Source organism: Furipterus horrens, unplaced genomic scaffold (genome assembly GCF_987537825.1).
Source record: "Furipterus horrens unplaced genomic scaffold, mFurHor1.1.pri manual_scaffold_10, whole genome shotgun sequence".
NCBI classification, from domain to species: domain Eukaryota; kingdom Metazoa; phylum Chordata; class Mammalia; order Chiroptera; family Furipteridae; genus Furipterus; species Furipterus horrens.
In genome coordinates this window covers 56,976,576-56,994,147 of record NW_028327180.1, presented here as the reverse complement: position 1 = coordinate 56,994,147, position 17,572 = coordinate 56,976,576, and the positions used below count along the sequence as shown (strand labels likewise).

Genomic DNA, 17,572 nt, shown 5'->3' with positions numbered 1-17,572 from the left:
ACATGAAAACCCTTTGATTCTATTATTGGTAACTTCATTTACCTAATAAAAGGAGCGGTTGGGCTGCTAGTCTCTGCTGAAAGCCTGAGCGAGCTTCAGCCCTCTGTCCGTTGATGGCCACTCATTCTGCTTGCTGAGATTATCTCTGTGTCTTCGTTCACAGAGTGCAGCAACACCCTGCTAGGTGAGTGTTCTAGGAATCCATCTGTATCAGTGTACCAGCTGGAGTTGTTGTGAGAGGTTGCCTTCAGCTTCAGTGAAATATTTTTGAAGACTTTTTAAAAATTTGATTTTATTTATTTTAGAGAGAGTGGAAAGGAGGGAGAAAGAAAGGGAGAGAAACAACAATAATTTGCCTCTCTCACACCCCCAACTGGGGACCTGGTCCACAACTCAGGCATGTGCCCTGACTGGGAATCAAACCAGCAACCTTTCAGTCTGCAGGCCAGCATTCAGTCCACTGAGTCATATCAGCCAGGGCTGAAGACCCTTTCAATGTGTCTGCCCATTTCATGATGGGTGATTTACAAGTGCATCTGCCCACATTGTACTGAGTGTTCAGCAGTTTTTGATCAGAAACCACATGACTCCTGTGCCCCACACACCCTATCCACACCAGGTTACTTTTTTTTTCCCAGGATAAAAAAGTCCTCAAAGAGTAATGTTTTGCTTGCTGACATGGAGGAAGCGAAACATTAAAAAAGCATCAGTATTGATGAGTTCAAAAACTGTTTTGAGCAGTGGAATAACTGTCTCAATACACATATTGCATCAAATGGAGAGTACTTCTGAAGCTCAAACATGTAAGAAAAAATACACAATTTTAGATAAATTTCATTTTGGGGGGTCACCCCTCACATATTGAATAGAAATGGTGAGAGTGGACACTCTTATATTGTTCCTGATTTTAGAAGGAAAGCTTTCAACCTTTTATCATTGAGTGTGGTGTTAACTGTTGGCTTGGCATACATGGCCTTTATGATGTTGAAGTACATTCCTTCTACACCTGATTGTTAGGAATTTTTGTTATCATGAGTCAATGTTGAATTTTGTTAAATGTTTTTCTTCATCTATTGGGATGATCACATAATCTTTATCTTGCATTCTATTGATATGATATATCACATTTATTTTCATGTTTTGCATCATTCTTACACCCCAGGAGTAAATTCCACTTAATCATGGTGAATGATCCTTTTTATGTGCTCTTAAATTTGGTTTAGTATTTTGTTAAGAATTTTTGCATCTATGTTCATCATGGATATTGACCTGTAGTTTTCTTTTATTGTAAGGGCCTTTATCTGATTTGATATCAGGCTAATGCTGGCTTCATAAAATGAGTTTGGAGTATTCCCCCCTCTTTGATATTTTTGGGGCAGGATTTGCATTAATTCTTTAAATGTTTGATAAAATTTACCAATGCAGCCATCTCGTTCTGGGCCTTTCTTTATTGTCAGTTTTTTTTATTACTGGTTCAGTTATCTTTACTAGTAATTGATCTATTTAGATTTTCTATTTCTTCTCGATTCAGTACTGGTGTGTTGTAATATTTCTAATATTTAAATTAAAAAATTCTAATGTAAAATTTTTCCTTTTTTCTTTTAGGTTGTCTAGTTTGTTGGTTATAGTTGTTCATAGTAGCATCTTATGATCCTTTGTATTCCTGTGATATCAGTTGTGATATCTTCTCTTTCATTTATAATTTTGTTGATTTGGGTCTCCTCTTTTTTTCCCTTTAGTTTGTCTAGATAAAGGTTTGTCAGCTTTATTTATCTTGACAAAAAATTGCTTTTACTTTGTCAAACTTTTCTTTTGTTTTCCTGTTCTCTATTTTATTTATTTCTGTCCTTTAAAAATTTTTTTTTATAAGTTTGGGCTTAGTTTGTTTTTATTCTTCTATTTCTGTAAAGTGTAAAGTTAGGTTATTTATTTAAATTTTCTCTATTTTTTGATATATGTGTTTATAGCTAGAGATTTTCTTATTAGAACTAATTTTTCTGCATCCCATAAGTTTTGGCATATTGTGTTTTCAGTTTTCTGTTTGTTTCAAGATACTAGTTTATTTTTCCTAAAGTTTCTTCTTTGACCCATTGGTTTTTCAGGAGAGTGTTGTTAAATTTTCTTGTATTCTTGAATTTTCTAGTTTTCTTTCTGTTAATGATTTCTAGCTTCATACCATTGCAGTCAGAGAAGATACTTGATATGATTTCAGTTTTCTTGAACTTGCTAAAATTTATCATGTGGACTAAGTTATTATTTATCCTAGCAAATGCACTTGAGAAAAATGTGTATTTTGCCATTGTTGTATAGAATGTTCCAACAGAGCTTGATAGTCTCTCAGTAGTGGAGGCTGAAAGTCCAAGTTGTCTGCAGCACTGGCTCCTTTTGAGGCTGGGAGGAAGAATTGGCAGGTGCTTCTCTTCAAGCTCCTGGTGCTTCTCTGGTGACCTTTGGCATTCCTTGACTTTAGACACATTAGCTCACTCTGAGCCTTCATGTCTACGTGGTGTACTCCCTGAGTTGGTTTATGTCTGTTTGTGTCCAAATTCTCCCACCCCCACTTTTTTTTTAAATAAAAACTTCATTCACATTGGATTAAGGCTCACCTTAATGACCTCATCTTAACTAATTACATCTGCAATGACCTTATTTCTAAATAAAGTCACATTCTAAAATACTGGGGGCTAGGATTTTAAAATATGACATTTTGGGGGAGCACAATTCAAACCATAATTTTCTATCTCTCTGTCAAAACTGGAATCATAATGTGACTACTTTTTTATGATATGCTTTTTAATTTTATTGTGACTACATTGCTGTGCTGGTGTGTACTGATCTACAGATTTGGACAAATATCCCATAGTTCCATTATGGCAAGTTATTTAGCTACTGATTGAATGATGAAACTTTGGATTAGTTTCTACCTTTTCACTATTACAAATAACTCTGACAAAAGCATATTTGTATATATAACTTAATGTATGTGTATTTCCTCTGAGGTGGATACATACAAGTGGAACTAATGAAGCAAAGCTATCAGGTGTTTTATATTTTGTTAGGTAGAGCCAAATTTTCTTTTCTTGAACTTTAGGCCATTACCTCTTAACCCCAATATTACACAACTGTCACACTCTGAGCACTTACAGGATTCTTTAACATCGTAATTCACTCCCCACCTCACCCTTTGTCCTTTTCTTGCCTGCTTCTTACTCCTTGTTGAATATAGAGAGTTATCAGGAGACCGATTAGCCAGTAAAGAGAAGACAATTCTAATAAAATTATAAAGAAAAAAATTCAGTTCCCTGTACCACTTACGTTTCTTTCACATAACACCAGAGCGAGCTTCCAAATGCAAATTTGATAACTTTGAGTCTTAGCTTAAAATGCCTTCAAAAGTTCTTCTTTGGTCCTGGCTGGTGTGGCTCAGTGGATTGAGCACAGGCTTGTGAACTGAAAGTTCACCAGTTTGATTCCCAGTCAGGGCACGTGCCTGGGCTGTGAGCTAGGTCTATGGTTGGGGGTTTGGGAGAGGCAACCAACTGATGTTCCTCTCATGCATTGATGCATCTCTCCCTTCCCTTTCTCCCTCCCTTCTCCTGTCTCTGCAAATAAATAAATAAAATCTTTTTAAAGAAAAGTTCTACTTTGAAGTCAGAGTAAAGTTGGTATATCTGAACTTGGCATGCAATGCTGTCCCTGATCACAGGTGAGATGGTTGCTTTGCCCTTTTGCCTGTTGCACCCTCCACTCTATTTTGAATTATAATGAATTCATTTTTGGTCCTAAGAGCCTGGCCTGATCTTCAACCCTCCCCCACCTATGCATACCATGTTCCTTTGCCTGGAAGGTCCACTTACTCTCCCACCCTCAGCTTCCATCTAGGAAGCTCCTTCTTCTTAGTCTTGAAGTAATTTCACCCTCCACTTTTTTTCCATTTTAAAACACAAATACAGATAAAAACAACACCTGTATCTTGATTAGTAATAACTCAATGAGATCATCCTGTTAAGTCATCATACACAGCCAGGTACATAGTAAGTATTCAACAAATGTAAAGTCTTCTTCCTTGATTTTCTTCGTGAGACATTTTTTGTGACATAAAGTATATATCATTACTAAAATTTAAAAAGACAGTAATTTTTTAAATTAATGTGATGCATAGACAATATCTGTGCTCAGTAAATGTGGAATTGAGTTGAATGGATCAGTTAAAACCAAGATACATGATGTTGGTTGCATTCCTCTGATCTAGTGGATTGGTTGGGAGGACTGCTTGTTCTATTTTCTCAGCATTTCATTACATGCTGTGCACCCATCCCTCGGTCTCAGTGGCTACCAACATTTTGATCATTCAGATGTGAGTTATTCTATTGCCAATTCACTGTGTTCCTCAAACATGTTTCAAATCTCTTCTGGCCCTCTTCTTGAAATAGTGGTAATATTTGCTAATCTGTAACTTTCTTGTTTTTAAAGTATATTTTTTTGACTATGCTGTTACAGTTGTCCCTGTTTTTTTCCCTTTGTTCCCCTCCACCCAGTAACCCCTTCCCTCCAGCAACCCCACCCTCCTTAGTTCATGTCTGTGGGTTGTGCCTGTATGTTCTTGGGCTTCTCCCTTTCCTATATTACTCTTAACATCCCCCCATCTATTTTGTACCAACCAATTAAGCTTCTTAATCCCTGCACCATTTGCCCATTTCTCCACCTTCCCCCTCCCAGCTGATAACCCTCCAAATGATCCCCATACCTATGATTCTGTTCCTATTCTGGTTTGCTTAGTTGGATTTTGTTTTTATTTTTTAGATTTAGTTGTTGATAGTTGTGAGTTTGTTGTCACTTTAGTGTTCATAGTTTTGATCTTCTTTTTCTTAAGTAAGTCTGTTTGACTTTCATATAATAATGGCTTGGTGATGATGAACTCCTTTAGCTTTACTTTGTCTGGAAGCACTTTATCTGCCCTTCCATTCTAAATGATATGTTTGCTGGATAGAGTAGTCTTGGTCCTTGCTTTTCATCACATTGAATACTTGTTGCCAGTCCCTTCTTGCCTGCAAAGTTTCATTTTAGAAATCAGCTGATAGGTACCCCTTTGTAGGTAACTCTCTTCTTCTCTTTTGCTGCTTTTAAGATTCTCTTTTTATCTTGAACCTTTGGCATTTTAAATATGATGTGTCTTAGTGTGGTCCTCTTTGGGTCTAGCTAGTTTGAGACTCTCTGTGCTTCCTGGGCTTGTACGTCTATTTCCTTCACCAAATTGTGTAAGTGCTCCTTCATTATTTTTCACATAAATTTTCAGTTTCTTGTCTGTTCTTCCTCTCCTTCTGGCACCCCTATGATTCAGATGTTGGCACGTTTAAAGTTGTCCCAGAGGGTCATAAGCCTGTCCTCATTGTTTTTCAGTTCTTGTTCCTTCATTCTGTACTAGTTGACTGTTTATTTCTTCTTTATGTTCCAAACTGTTGACTTGAACCTTGGCTTCCTTCGCTTCACCATTGATTTTGTGTGGATTTTTCTTTGTTTCACTTCGCTTAGCCTTCACCTCTTCCCTTCTGCATTTGTTATACGTAACCTTGTCTGTGAAGTCTGTGAGCATCATTATCACCAGTGTTTTGAACTCTGCATCTGTTAGGTTGGCTATCTTCGTGTCACTTAGTTCTCCTACTGGAACCTTGATCCATTCCCTTTTTGGGGCCATACTTCTCTGTCTCCTCAACTTGACAGCCGCCTGTGTTTGCCTCTGTGTCTCAGGTAGAGCTGTCGCATCTGTTACATTGTACGGGGCAGAGCCTTAGGTATTTGTCAGTGTGGAGGGACCCGTTTCACCACGTTGTGGTGCTGTATGTGGGGGAGGGCCTTGAGAGGGAACAAATGATGCTTGCTCAGAACTCACCTGTTTTCCAGGCACTTTTCTCACTTTCTGTATGGAACTGACACCCCTCTAGCTGTTGCCCTGGTTGTGGTTCCCAGAGTAGGTGGGTATTTGGATGTTCTAGGACCGTGGGGCCCTCTATACAAACAGATTCTGCTGAGAGACTGGTGGTTTCTTCTTCCACCACAACCCCCACTGGTTTGCACAGTCAGAAGCAATGAGGCTTTATTTTCCCTGGTGCTTGAACCATGAGCTGCACGGTCTGGTGTGGGGCTGGGATCTCTCCCCAGGTGTCCCTCCCAACTTTTATTATGTGTAACTGCGCTTTCCCCCAGCTGGCCACAGCCACTGCCTTGCTGCCACTTCCACACTGCGTCCTCTCCGCCCCTTCTCTGGCCCTCCTACTTGTCTGGATGAATATTGTTTCTTTACAGCTTTGTTTGTTGAACTTCCATGCAGTTCAATTTTCTGTTAGTTCTGGTTGTTTTTAGTTTTGAGGTAGTTGTATTTTTTATTGTCGTGGAGGGTGGTGAAGCGTGTCTAACTATGCCTCCATTTTAGCCAGAAGAGAGCTTGCATTTTAGGTTAAAAGGACTACTAGGCATCCTTGTAGACTAAACACAATACAGGTATTATTTTATTGTGACGGTTTGGTTTACATCTGCTAAGGTGAGACAGACTATTTATCCTGAGTTCAGGTATCTCTTGTCCAGATCCTCTTCAGAGGAAATAAAATAGTTCTCATGATAAGGGAATGGTGGTAGGAAGCCTCATGACTAAAGGTTTATACTGAACACTGCTTAATGAGATGGAAATCAGTTCAATCAGACTTTATCCCAGCTGGAGAGTCAGCAAAGTCTTCTCTGAGGAAGTGATGCTGAAGTATTATCACAGAATACTTATGGCGGAGGTGCCACACACACCCTAGGCTCAGTTGGAAGTTGCTCTGTCCAGCAGAGGCTTCGTGACCACGGCGGAACAAACTTTTACCCAGGACACTTTGTTATGTCTGGGGGAAGGAGGGTGACTGCCTCTCTAGTGGAGACCAGCAACCAAACCTTCATCCCTTATGCCTTTTATTGAGGAGGATACATGCAAGAGGTGCAAGGCTAAAATTAATAAATCGTCAGTAGTCATTAGGCGTTTGACAGTCACAGATTACACATACCAGTATAGGGGTCGCAGTGACCAGTCTGTGTCAAGGTCCATAAAACACCCTGACCAGGTGCAAGGTTTCATACACTCCTTGCTAGAGGTTGTTTATGTTACATTACTGACAAGGAAAGCAGAGCAAGTTCTAAAGCATAATGAGCATCCTTTGATCCAATTCCCATGGCAACCCTCTGCGTGGTTGTCAGTCATGTTCCGCACGCAGCCTTATGTTGAGACTTAGAGACAAGCGCAGCCAGAAAGCTGGCGGCTCGCCATGCTCAGGCTGGGTGTACAGTTCCTTAACCCAGGAGGAGCGGTTGCCCACAAATACTAGAGAGCACTCGAGGCAGAGAGGACAGATAGCATGTGCAGAGACGGTTGCAAAAGGGAGCCTGGTTTGTTTAAGAAACTGTGGGAAGGCACATGGGTGAGAGAGACAGGAGAGGGCTGCAAGGAGGTTCTGTTTTGCCCTGTAATAGGACTCTGACCAACATGGGAAGCTCCCAAGGCTTTTTTGGTGAGGGGATGGAGGCGATCATGATTGGAGATTTAACCATCCCTCCTGCTGCCAAGAGAGGAAGCAGAGCGGGTCAGAACAGTGCAGGGAGGAGATAGGAGTGGCCTCAGGTCTAGTGGAGGCCTTGGTGGTGGTGAGAAGGGGATGGCGGTGAAAGAAAGTTTAGGAGGGGAAGATGTGCGGCTTTAGTGATGAGGCTCTGGTTCTTGGGGTAGAAGGATGGACGGCAGTGCTCTTCACTGAGGCCTGGGTGCAAGAATGTCAGGGGCTGGTCCTGGACACACTGAACCGATGCCCTGAAGACTTGCATGTGTGTGGGCATGGTTGTGGTGTGTTATGGTGTGCTGTGCTGTGTTGTGCTGTGTACAGGCTATGTGGTGTGTGTCTGGGTGTCCACCTGGAATAAGTGGGGGTGATGGATGGCCAAGGGAGAAACAGAGTGGAGTGGGGTGGGGAGCTGACAGTGCAGTCAAAGCCCCAGAGGACTAGGGAGAGTCTTGCTGTTTGGATGGTTGGGGTCCTGGGTTCCAGCCCCGTGCGCCGATATGAAGCTCGATGGGAGACAGCAAGTGTAAACAACCCTCTGCACAAGGAGAGATGGGTGGGAGCCCCGACAGAGTGTTCAGGAGTGGCAAAAAGGAGGTCTCCGGCTTCCAGGACAGGGGTGAGAGGAGAATGTGAGAGGTATGAGGAAGCCCCAGGCCAGCAGCACCGCGGGTCCCTGGCCAGGGCAGCCGGGGTTCGAGGGGGGGACTGTGACTTTCAAAATACTCCTTCCTTTTTGATGTCTATCTCTAGTCTCCTGGAATGTTCTTCATTTTGCCAGTTTCTTAGTCTGTTTGAGATGCTCTAACAAAGCTACCATAGGCTAGGTGGCTTAAACAACAAACATTTATTTTTCACAGTCCTGGAGGCCAGAAGCATGAGATCAGGGCTTTGGCATGTGATCCGGTTCCTGGTGAGGACTCTTCTGGCTCAGTCACCTTCCCACTTGTCCTCACACAGTGTCGGGTGAGGTCTGTGTTAGAAGGGCACTGGTCCCACCTCGAGGTCTCCACATTCATGGCCTAATCACACCTCCCAAAGACTCCACCTCCTCACACCATCACACGGGCAGTTACAGATGTAACATCTGGATTTCAGAGGGTTACAAACTTTGGGTCTGTAAGATCCAGGAATCCTGCAAATCCCTTCTGCATATTTACTAAGGACCCTGCGATGACATTCTTCTTAGCTGGGACAACTTACTAGAAGCCACTTGCAACTTGCTTGGTTTCTGTTCATCCCTCTCAGGTCCACTTCCCTCTTCATCTTGTTGACTGTCTTTTTCTTTCTGATTTATGGGAAGATGGAGAGTAGTGGGTGGGTCAGGACTTCACTCCCTTGATGCTCTCTGTTTGTGCTACACAGTCTAAATGACGTCTTTCCATTTCCATTTTTCCTGATTCTAAGACACGTCATAGCTTAACATGTGATTTTTAAAGAATCTAGCATGAAGAAACGTGATTGTATGAGATGTTGTTCAATCAAGGCCTTGCTGGGGGCCTACCATGTGTGCCTGTCTGTAGCTGTGAACCACTCTCTGAGTCCTGTGCAGGAGTGACAGCTCTCTATTCGGGGCCCACATGCTTTTGTTGGGTGAGGAAATAAGCTCACTTGACCCAAAGGTAGTGCATCCAAAATCTTAATGCTACTGGGTGCAAGGCATGGCTGGCCTTCATGTTTCAGGGGTGCTCAGTGTGAAGGCAGAGTTACGCGGACAGGTGGGCAGCAGCTGGAGGTGACCCGAGAAGGCTTAAGTCTGAGCTGCCTCTCCACCGCACACTTGCTCCTTGACCTTAAGGGAAACACAGGATTTGATGAGCCTGAGATTTCTAATCTGTAAAAAACTCACAATACTGACAGATACCCTGCCACATTGCCTGACTGATGTAAGAATCAAAAAAGGCAGGTCTCTGCAGTACTGTGAGATAACCTGGGAGGTCTTCTAGAAAGAAGTGGAGGGGAGGAGCACTCACAGCCAGTCCTCTCTTCTTCTGACCCCAGCACAGCACCTGCTGAGACTGTCACCTCTCTTTCTTATGTGGCCGGATACAGGGGTCTGTGCTTCCTCAGGTCATATCCTTGCTGCTAGCTCCTGACCTCTATGGGGAAGGATGCTGCTTTTCCAATAAAATGAAGTTCCCGTGGTGAGATATCTGTGCCACATCCAAGGAGGGCTGGACACTGGGGACTCTTCTGCCGTTTTCTCTACAGGTTGGTGAAGGCGGGCCTCACATCAGCCTGTTGCCCCGCCTTGTCCTCAGTGCTCAGTGCTAACCAGAACCTCATATACCTTTACCTGCGGGACAATGAGCTGGGAGACATGGGCGTGAAGCTGCTGTGTGAGGGACTCTTACAGCCCACCTGCAAGCTTCAGATATTGGAGTAAGTTTCTTAGCTTGTCATGGTGCTGGGTGTGTGGGTGGGTGGGTTTGGGGAAGTGACAATGAGGTCATCGGTACCTAAGAAGTGATGCTGCAACAGAACCACGGGCTGGGAGGGGCTCTCCCTCCAGGTGGTATGATGGCGAAGGCTGGGGCTCCTTTCACCACTAACCTTTCTACCGCAAAGAGGTCGCATGGTGTGGCTCTTGTGTTCTAAGGGAGTTTAGGGGGAGACACTGAATTTGGGAAAAATCAATTCAGAAACTGCTCTTGCTAATTGGATCTAGATAATCCAGTAGCCTGGAAAGAGAATACTCCCATCTGCAAAGAATAACCATGGCACGTACACTCACTCCATGCTCGTTTGTCCTATACTTTTTATTTGAAACATTACAGGCTAATTAGATCAGGGAGGCCCGGAGGAGGGTGAGGGGACATTTTCTTTGAATCACCCTCTTTCTTGCAGGCTGGACAACTGCGGCCTCTCCTCACACTGCTGCTGGGACCTCTCCACCCTCCTGACCTCCAACCAGAGCCTGCGACAGCTGAGCCTGGGCAGCAACGACCTGGGAGACCTGGGGGTCATGCTGTTCTGTGAAGTGCTGAGACAGCAGAGCTGCGTCCTGAGAAGCCTTCAGTAAGTGCCCCCGCAGGGAGTGAGGGGCAGGGCTGCAACTTCTAAGGAAAAGTTGGCCACTTACCAACATGCAAGATGGTTTTTTGGCACTCAGGGTGAAGTTAGGCCTGGGCCAGGTGTTGCAGGTATTTTATAAACAGGGTACAGGAGTCATGAACTACATATTCAACTTCATCGAGACATTTAGGATATTCAAGGCTCGGTTGGGAGTGAAAAGACTTTCTCTCCATATTCTTAAAAGAGATGTAAAGCCCAATGAGAGTAGCCAAAAGGAGTTCTGTTTCTTGGCAGGGACTCGGACTTCGCAGAACTAGACCTACCTACGGTTCATCCTGATTGCAAAGGCCCTGGCACAGAGGAGTGCTGTTGGCCTTGTTTTTGAGGATTTCTTAAAGGAAAGAGAGTGCCTCAGAAACAGCAAGGTGGGAAGTCCCATCACATCCAGCCAGCGCAGAGTGTGGGGACTACCAGCTCCCTCTGTCCCAGCATCCCCCAGAGATGCTCACACTCCTCTAGGAGGAGCTCCCACTGGTGTCATGGCCTCAGCCAGCCCCGAGGACCACACTCACCACTGCACACGGTTCCGTCACGTGGCTGCGCAGGCCACACACTGTCCTCGGGGTTTTCTCCTACCTCATGGCTGTTGCTGCTCAGTCTTCTTTTCACGTCTCATTATCCCGACTGTTACATGCTGAGTCCCTGGGATTCAACCATTGCCTCATTTTTCTTCTCTGCACTTTCTCCCTTGTGTATATTGTCCAGTCTCCTGGCTTTACCCTATGCTGATCCCCAGTGTGTATCTCCATGAATACCTTGTCCAAATGCTTATCTGCCCTTTCCACTTGGGTGTAAGCCTCCCAGACTTACACGTTCAAATGCAAACCTGGGCTGTTCCACTCTGTCTGAAGCTGCTCTTTTCCCGCCTCAGTCTGGTAACTGTCAGAACTTCTCAGGCCAGTGGAGGCTGGTGCCACCTTCGCTGTCCCTCTTCCTTCTGCACACTTTTTCTGTTGGCATGTCCCGTATGCTCTGCTCCCGTAGCAAGCCCACTCGCTGACCCCCTCCTGCCCGCTTCATGGTTCTTACCCTAGTTTAGGCCGCCATCACCTCTTGTCTGGATTGTCACAGTGGCTTCTGCCTGGCTTCTCTGCATCTATTTTCTTCCCACAGAGGACGGAGGGCACAGCTGAGACAGGCACCACTGCTGCCGACTTCCTGTCACACCCACAGTGAGCCCGACAACCCTGAAACTGCTGCTTCTGCAAGTGTGTCTTCTCCCCACCCTGTTCCTTCTGCTGCCCACACACTGGCCTCCTTGCTCTTTCACACAAACATTGTATTCCCTGGACTTTCTCTTGCTTTTCATATCCACACGCCTTGTTCCTGCACACCTTCAAATGATCTGCCGAAAGATCTTCCTCTGGGCAGGTGTTTCTTGCCATCCTATTGAAAACAGCAGGCCAGCAAGCTCTTTCCTCTTCTCTTCTTATTCTCTCCGCAGTGTTGCTGGGCCATTTTTCTAGGCTGTTTTCTTGTTTGTTTATCATCTATATCCTACCCCAGGAGTATAAATTCTATTAGCCCAGGGCCCTCTGTCCTTGTCCACTACCTCAAGGCTAGAACCGACTGGAATGCAGGTTTCAATAGAAGTTTGAATCAGCATAGCATCCTTGGGCCGACTCAGTGGAACACATTTGCTATAGGAAGAACCAAATGTCCCAGAGCTAAGAGAACCAGAGGAACAAAGGGAGGGACTGGTCAGGATGGAGTAGTTGGGCTATTGCCATATGGGGGTCAATGACCCAACCCTGAAGGATACTCCCAGGATGAGGGACAGGCTCAAAATAGACTGGGGAGTCCCTGGATACGGTCACCCTGCCCTGTCCCTTTGGCTGCCAGATCAAAATAGTACAGATGGGGTGCTTTGAACACAGTTCTGGGGAAAGGGAAGTCCAGGACCTGCGGACTCAGCTTCTGGCAAAAGCTCTCCTCTAAGCTGGCAGCTGGCTCCCTCATGCCATGTCCTCACATGGCAGGGAGACTGAGAACACAGGTATTGCTTCCTAGAGGAGCACTGATCCCGTTGTGAGGGTTGAACCCATGATCTGTCTAACCTCAGTCACCTCCCCAGGGCTCCTCTCCAAATACCCATGTGAGGTTAGGGCTTCTGCAGAGGAATGTTGGAGGAACGTAGCCTTTCAATCACAACACAATCAAATCACAATCATTAGAAATGAGGCAGGGCAAATAGTGTGATTTCTCAGTCAAGTGCAAGTAAAATTTCAAAGCAGAGAGGGAGAGAGAATTTATGTCAAAGAAGACTTGAGAGGCATAACAAGCAATTGCAATGCATGGACTTTATATGGCTCCTGATGAATGAGCATGATAGAAAAAAATTATCAGACAGTTGAAGAAATGGAAACCTATTGGACATATGTTGATATTAAGAAATTATTTTTAACTTTTTAAGCTGTGATAATGGCATTGTGGTTATGCTTAAAAAGTCTTCTTCATTTAGTGTCATTCCATGAAATTTATAGGTGACATGCTGTGCTTTCATCAAAACAAGATTGGCTGTTAATGGTCAAACCTGCACAACAGGCATATGGGGATTCAACACTTTCTCTCTACATTTGCACATGTTTAAATATTTTCAAACTTGATGGTTCAAACATAATGTAAACCACATTAGGTATGAAGTGCAGCACTGGAGCGCTTACAGGTATGAGCAGAATAGGGAAGTGAGATGAGATGTAAAGGCCAAAACTCTGAGAGAGTTCATTTGAAGAGTGTGACTCAAGGCTTCTGTTTGCTTTTACAGGCTGCGTAAAATGTATTTTAATTATGATACAATCTGTGCGTTGGAAACACTTCAAGAAGAAAAGCCCGAGCTGACCATTGTCTTTGAGCCTTCTCGGTAGTGCTGGAAGCAGGGCAGCTGGACACCAGTGGCCGAGCCCCACCGTCCATGTGTGTCCAGGTGTGAGGGAGTGCCCCTCCAGCCACGGTAAAGGCGAGCACCCCACAGCCTTGGCCCGTGTGGGTGGGGGCGGAGGGGGGTTGTCTCCAGCGCCTTTGCAGAGAGATCCAAGCATCTTCTTACCCGGACTGAGGCTCGAGGGCAGTGAAGTCATGCCCGTGGTGTTGCTCTTGGCACAGCACTTGGTCAGAGGAAGGGCTCCGCTCGCTGGCCTCGTACAACTAACTCATTCACTGAAGCATTTCCTCTGTTGCCTTCTTCCTCATCTCGCTCTTTCTAAGTTGCTTCCCCTCCTGTCAATTTCCCTTCTTTGTCCAGTTCACTCCTGTTACCTTTCTCTGAACTGACCATCACAGACCGAGTTCACAGTATATTATGCTGCAATTTTGTGGCAGCAACTTATTTATTTTTAATTTTGTAACAGTGATATTTTCTAATAAAATAATTCACGTTCATTGTACCTGGTTGTATTTATTGAGTTAAATTGTTTTCTTTCTTTAATTTTGAAAAAGGGTGCCTAGAATTTTTTTACTTATCTAAACTACTAAAGTTAAATAGCTTTATGTATTTAAAAAATCTCTTTGCCAAATGATTCGATTGTAATGAATGGAAAATGGGATCTGCTCACCCTGACTCTGAAGGTGGAAATGGCAGTTGTGATTGGAGAGGAGGCTGAAAACCACGCAAAGGCAGGCTTTAGAGTCTATGGAGCCTATACTCAGAGGCAGAACTAGCATGCAGGAAATGCATTTTGCCTTCAGTTAGAAGAAATCACCTGGGATTTACTTCATCCCAGGAGCATTTAATCTACCACACTTCACACAGCATTAAATCATTAATAAGTATTGATAATTGCTAATCTACACGTGGGGCAACACTGAACCCCACAGGATTAATTATTCGGGCTGGAAATACTACTCTGTCAAATGGGCCATACAGACCTCTGCCACCAGAGCATGGCCCGTGGACTGTTGAGGTGGGGACTTGTGCAAAACTGTAAATCAATGACATCACCAGGTTGCTGTGTGGGTAAGCTGACTTTTTCGTGGTAAGGCTTGCTCAGTGAAGGAAGCAATATGTGATTTATTTGGGTGCAAGCTCTTTGTCTTGTTTATGGCCAGCACTTGAAGCAAGTCTCATCTAGATACTGGCTTTTGCATCTCTGTGAAGTGAGATATTGCAAATTGCCTCGCTGGTACAAACACCTTGACATGCAGGTAAAATGCATTAAAAACACACATCTATGCTGAAAAGAGAGAAAGAAAAACTTCTGGGCCCTAGGGACTTCGGACTGGATTCAGAGCCTGCCCCTCAGTGACCCAGAGGACCTATCTACACAGATACAAGAAACTCCACAATGTAACTACATTTTTAAAAAATAATTTTTATTTTTCAATTACAGTTGACATACATTATTGTATTAGTTTCAGGTGTCCACCCCCATAATTAGATGTTACATAACTTACTAAGTGATCATCCTGATCAATCTCCCACCCATCTGACACCACACATAGTTATTACAATGTTATTGACTATATTCCCCATGCTGTACTTTACATCCCTATGACTATTGTGTAACAACCAATTTGCACTTCTTACTCCCTTCACCTTTCCCACCCATCCTCCCATCACCCCTCCCATCTGGCAACCATCAAACTCTTCTCTGTATCTATGAGTCTATTTCGGTTCAGCTTGTTTGTTTTTTAGATTCAATCATTGATAGATATGTATTTATTGACATTTTATTCTTCAAATTTTTGATCTTTTCTTTTTTCTTCTTAAAGAAGATGCTTTAACATTTTATGTAACACTGGTTTGGTAATGATGAACTCCATTAGCTTTTTCTTGTCTGAGAAGCTCTTTATCTGCCCTTCGATTCTAAATTATAGCTTCGCTGGTAATCTTGGTTGTAGGTTCTTGCTTTTCATCACTTTGAATATTTCTTTCCAGTCTCTTCTAGCCTGCAAAGTTTTTGTTGAGAGATCAGCTGACAGTCCTACAGGAGCCCCCCTGTATATAACTAACTGCTTTTCTCTTGCTGCTTCTAAGATTCCCTACCTATCTTTAGCCTTTGTTGTTTTAATTATGATGTGTCTTGGTGTGGGCCTCTTTGGGTCCATCTTGTTTGGGACTCTCTGACTTCCCTTGTATATCGAAATGCCACTTCTGTAAAGAATGATCTGGACTTCCGGCCAAGATGGAAGGCTAGACTGACACACTCCATCTCCCTCCACAACTAAGAAGGACTAAAACTACTGCAAAACCAGAAATAACCAGAACTTCCAGAAAATAAAGCTACATGGAAGTCCAACATATGAAGTTATAAACAAGTGGTGCTCGTCCAGACGGGTAGGAGGGGCGAAGCCAGGGTGGAGAGGTCAAGCTGTGCTGACAGTGGCAGCTGCAGCGATGGGTGGCAGGACTGTGGTAAGCACAGATGCCCGTATTGAAGGGGAGGCAAGAAGCGCCTGGGAGCACCCCTAGCTGTAGACCAAACCTGTTAGCTCGTGATTACAACGCCAGGGAAGGCAGATCCCCATTGCCTCAGGCTGTGAGGCCCAGAGGGCGTGGGGACGGAGGAGGAGGCTCCCGGTCTCTCATCAGAGAGAGAATGGCAGGAATTGACATTGGATCCCCGCCCCTACACAAAGCGTCACAGTGTGGTGAGAAGGGTCGCCTGGTAGAGATCAGTGCACAGGGCTCCACCCTCTATAGCGTAGGAGGTGTGACAGCCCCACCCAGGAAGCAAAAATCTGCCTGGATGGCAGGGATAATGATAGAGATCCCAATCATGCAGCTGACCAGAAAGCAAATACACGAATTAACAGACAAACAGATAGATAACCTTTCTGAGGCTCAGTTCAAAGCTATAGTTATCAGACAGCTTACAGAAATAAAAGTGGGATTTAATCAAGATGGGGAAGGAATGAAGGCTAGTTCTGCTGAAATGAACGGAAACACATACGGAACAAGTGGTGAGGGAAGGAAAACCAGGAATCAAATCAACAAATCGGAACATAGGGAAGAAACAAACAGTCAACCAGTGCAGAAAGAGGAAACAAAAAGTGAGGAAAATGAGGAGAAGCTCAGAAACCTCTGGGATAACTATAAGAGAGTGAACATCTGAATTATAGGTTGCCAGAAGGTGAAGAAGAACTAGAAATTGAAAAATTATGTGAAAAAATAATGAAGCAGAACTTCCCTAACTTGGGGAAGGAGATAGACTTACAGGTCTAGGAAGCACAGAGAGTTCCTAATAAACTGGACCCAGGGAGAACCACACCAAGACACATTGTAATCAAAATGTCAAAAATTAAGGATAAAGAGAGAATCTTAAAAGCAGCAAGAGAGAAGAAGAGAATTATGTACAAAGGGGTCCCAATTAGACTATTGGCTGATTTCTCAAAGGAGACTGTGCAGGCAAGAAGGGACTGGCAAGAAATATTCAAAGTAAGAAAAAGCAAAAACCTACAGCCACAATTACTCTATCCATCGAAGCTGTCATTCAGAATAGAAGGGCAGAGAAAGCACTTCCAGGACAAAGTAAAACTGAAGGAGTTCATTAGATCCAAACCACTGTTATATGAGATGTTAAAGGGACTTGTTTAGAAGAAGGAGGATGAAAACTATGAACATTAAAATGAAAACTGTATCACAACAACCAACAACAGGGGCTAGGGAATCGAAACAAAGGCAAACTAAGTAGGCAACGAGTGTGGGAAAAGAATTATAGGTATGGGAAACATATAGGGGGGAGGTCAACGGGGAGTGGAAAGGGGGGAAAGGGAGGAAGGTGGTGCAGGAATTAAGAAGCATAGTAGGAGGGAGTGGAGTAGACAGGAAGATGTTGAGAAGAGCTATATGCACAACCAATGGGCATGGACTAAGGGGTGTGGGGGACAACTGGAGGGAGGGTGGGCCACTGGGTGCAGAGGAGTAGAGGGAAAAGAAATTGGGACAACTATAACAGCATAATCAATAAAACATGTTT

General features: G+C 44.0%; 1 protein-coding gene across 1 annotated transcript in view; it reads left to right on the top strand.

Moving 5' to 3' along the window:
* Positions 1 to 14,003, top strand: part of NLRP3 (NLR family pyrin domain containing 3) — a 42,408-nt gene extending 28,405 nt beyond the window's left edge. Inside the window, exons 8-10 of the mRNA XM_090290350.1 lie at positions 9,795 to 9,965; positions 10,431 to 10,601; positions 13,423 to 14,003. Coding sequence (XP_090146476.1) covers positions 9,795 to 9,965; positions 10,431 to 10,601; positions 13,423 to 13,522 — 442 coding nt within the window. The 3' untranslated portion in view covers positions 13,523 to 14,003. The remainder of the gene's footprint in view (positions 1 to 9,794; positions 9,966 to 10,430; positions 10,602 to 13,422) is intronic.
* The last annotated feature ends 3,569 nt before the right edge of the window (positions 14,004 to 17,572 follow it).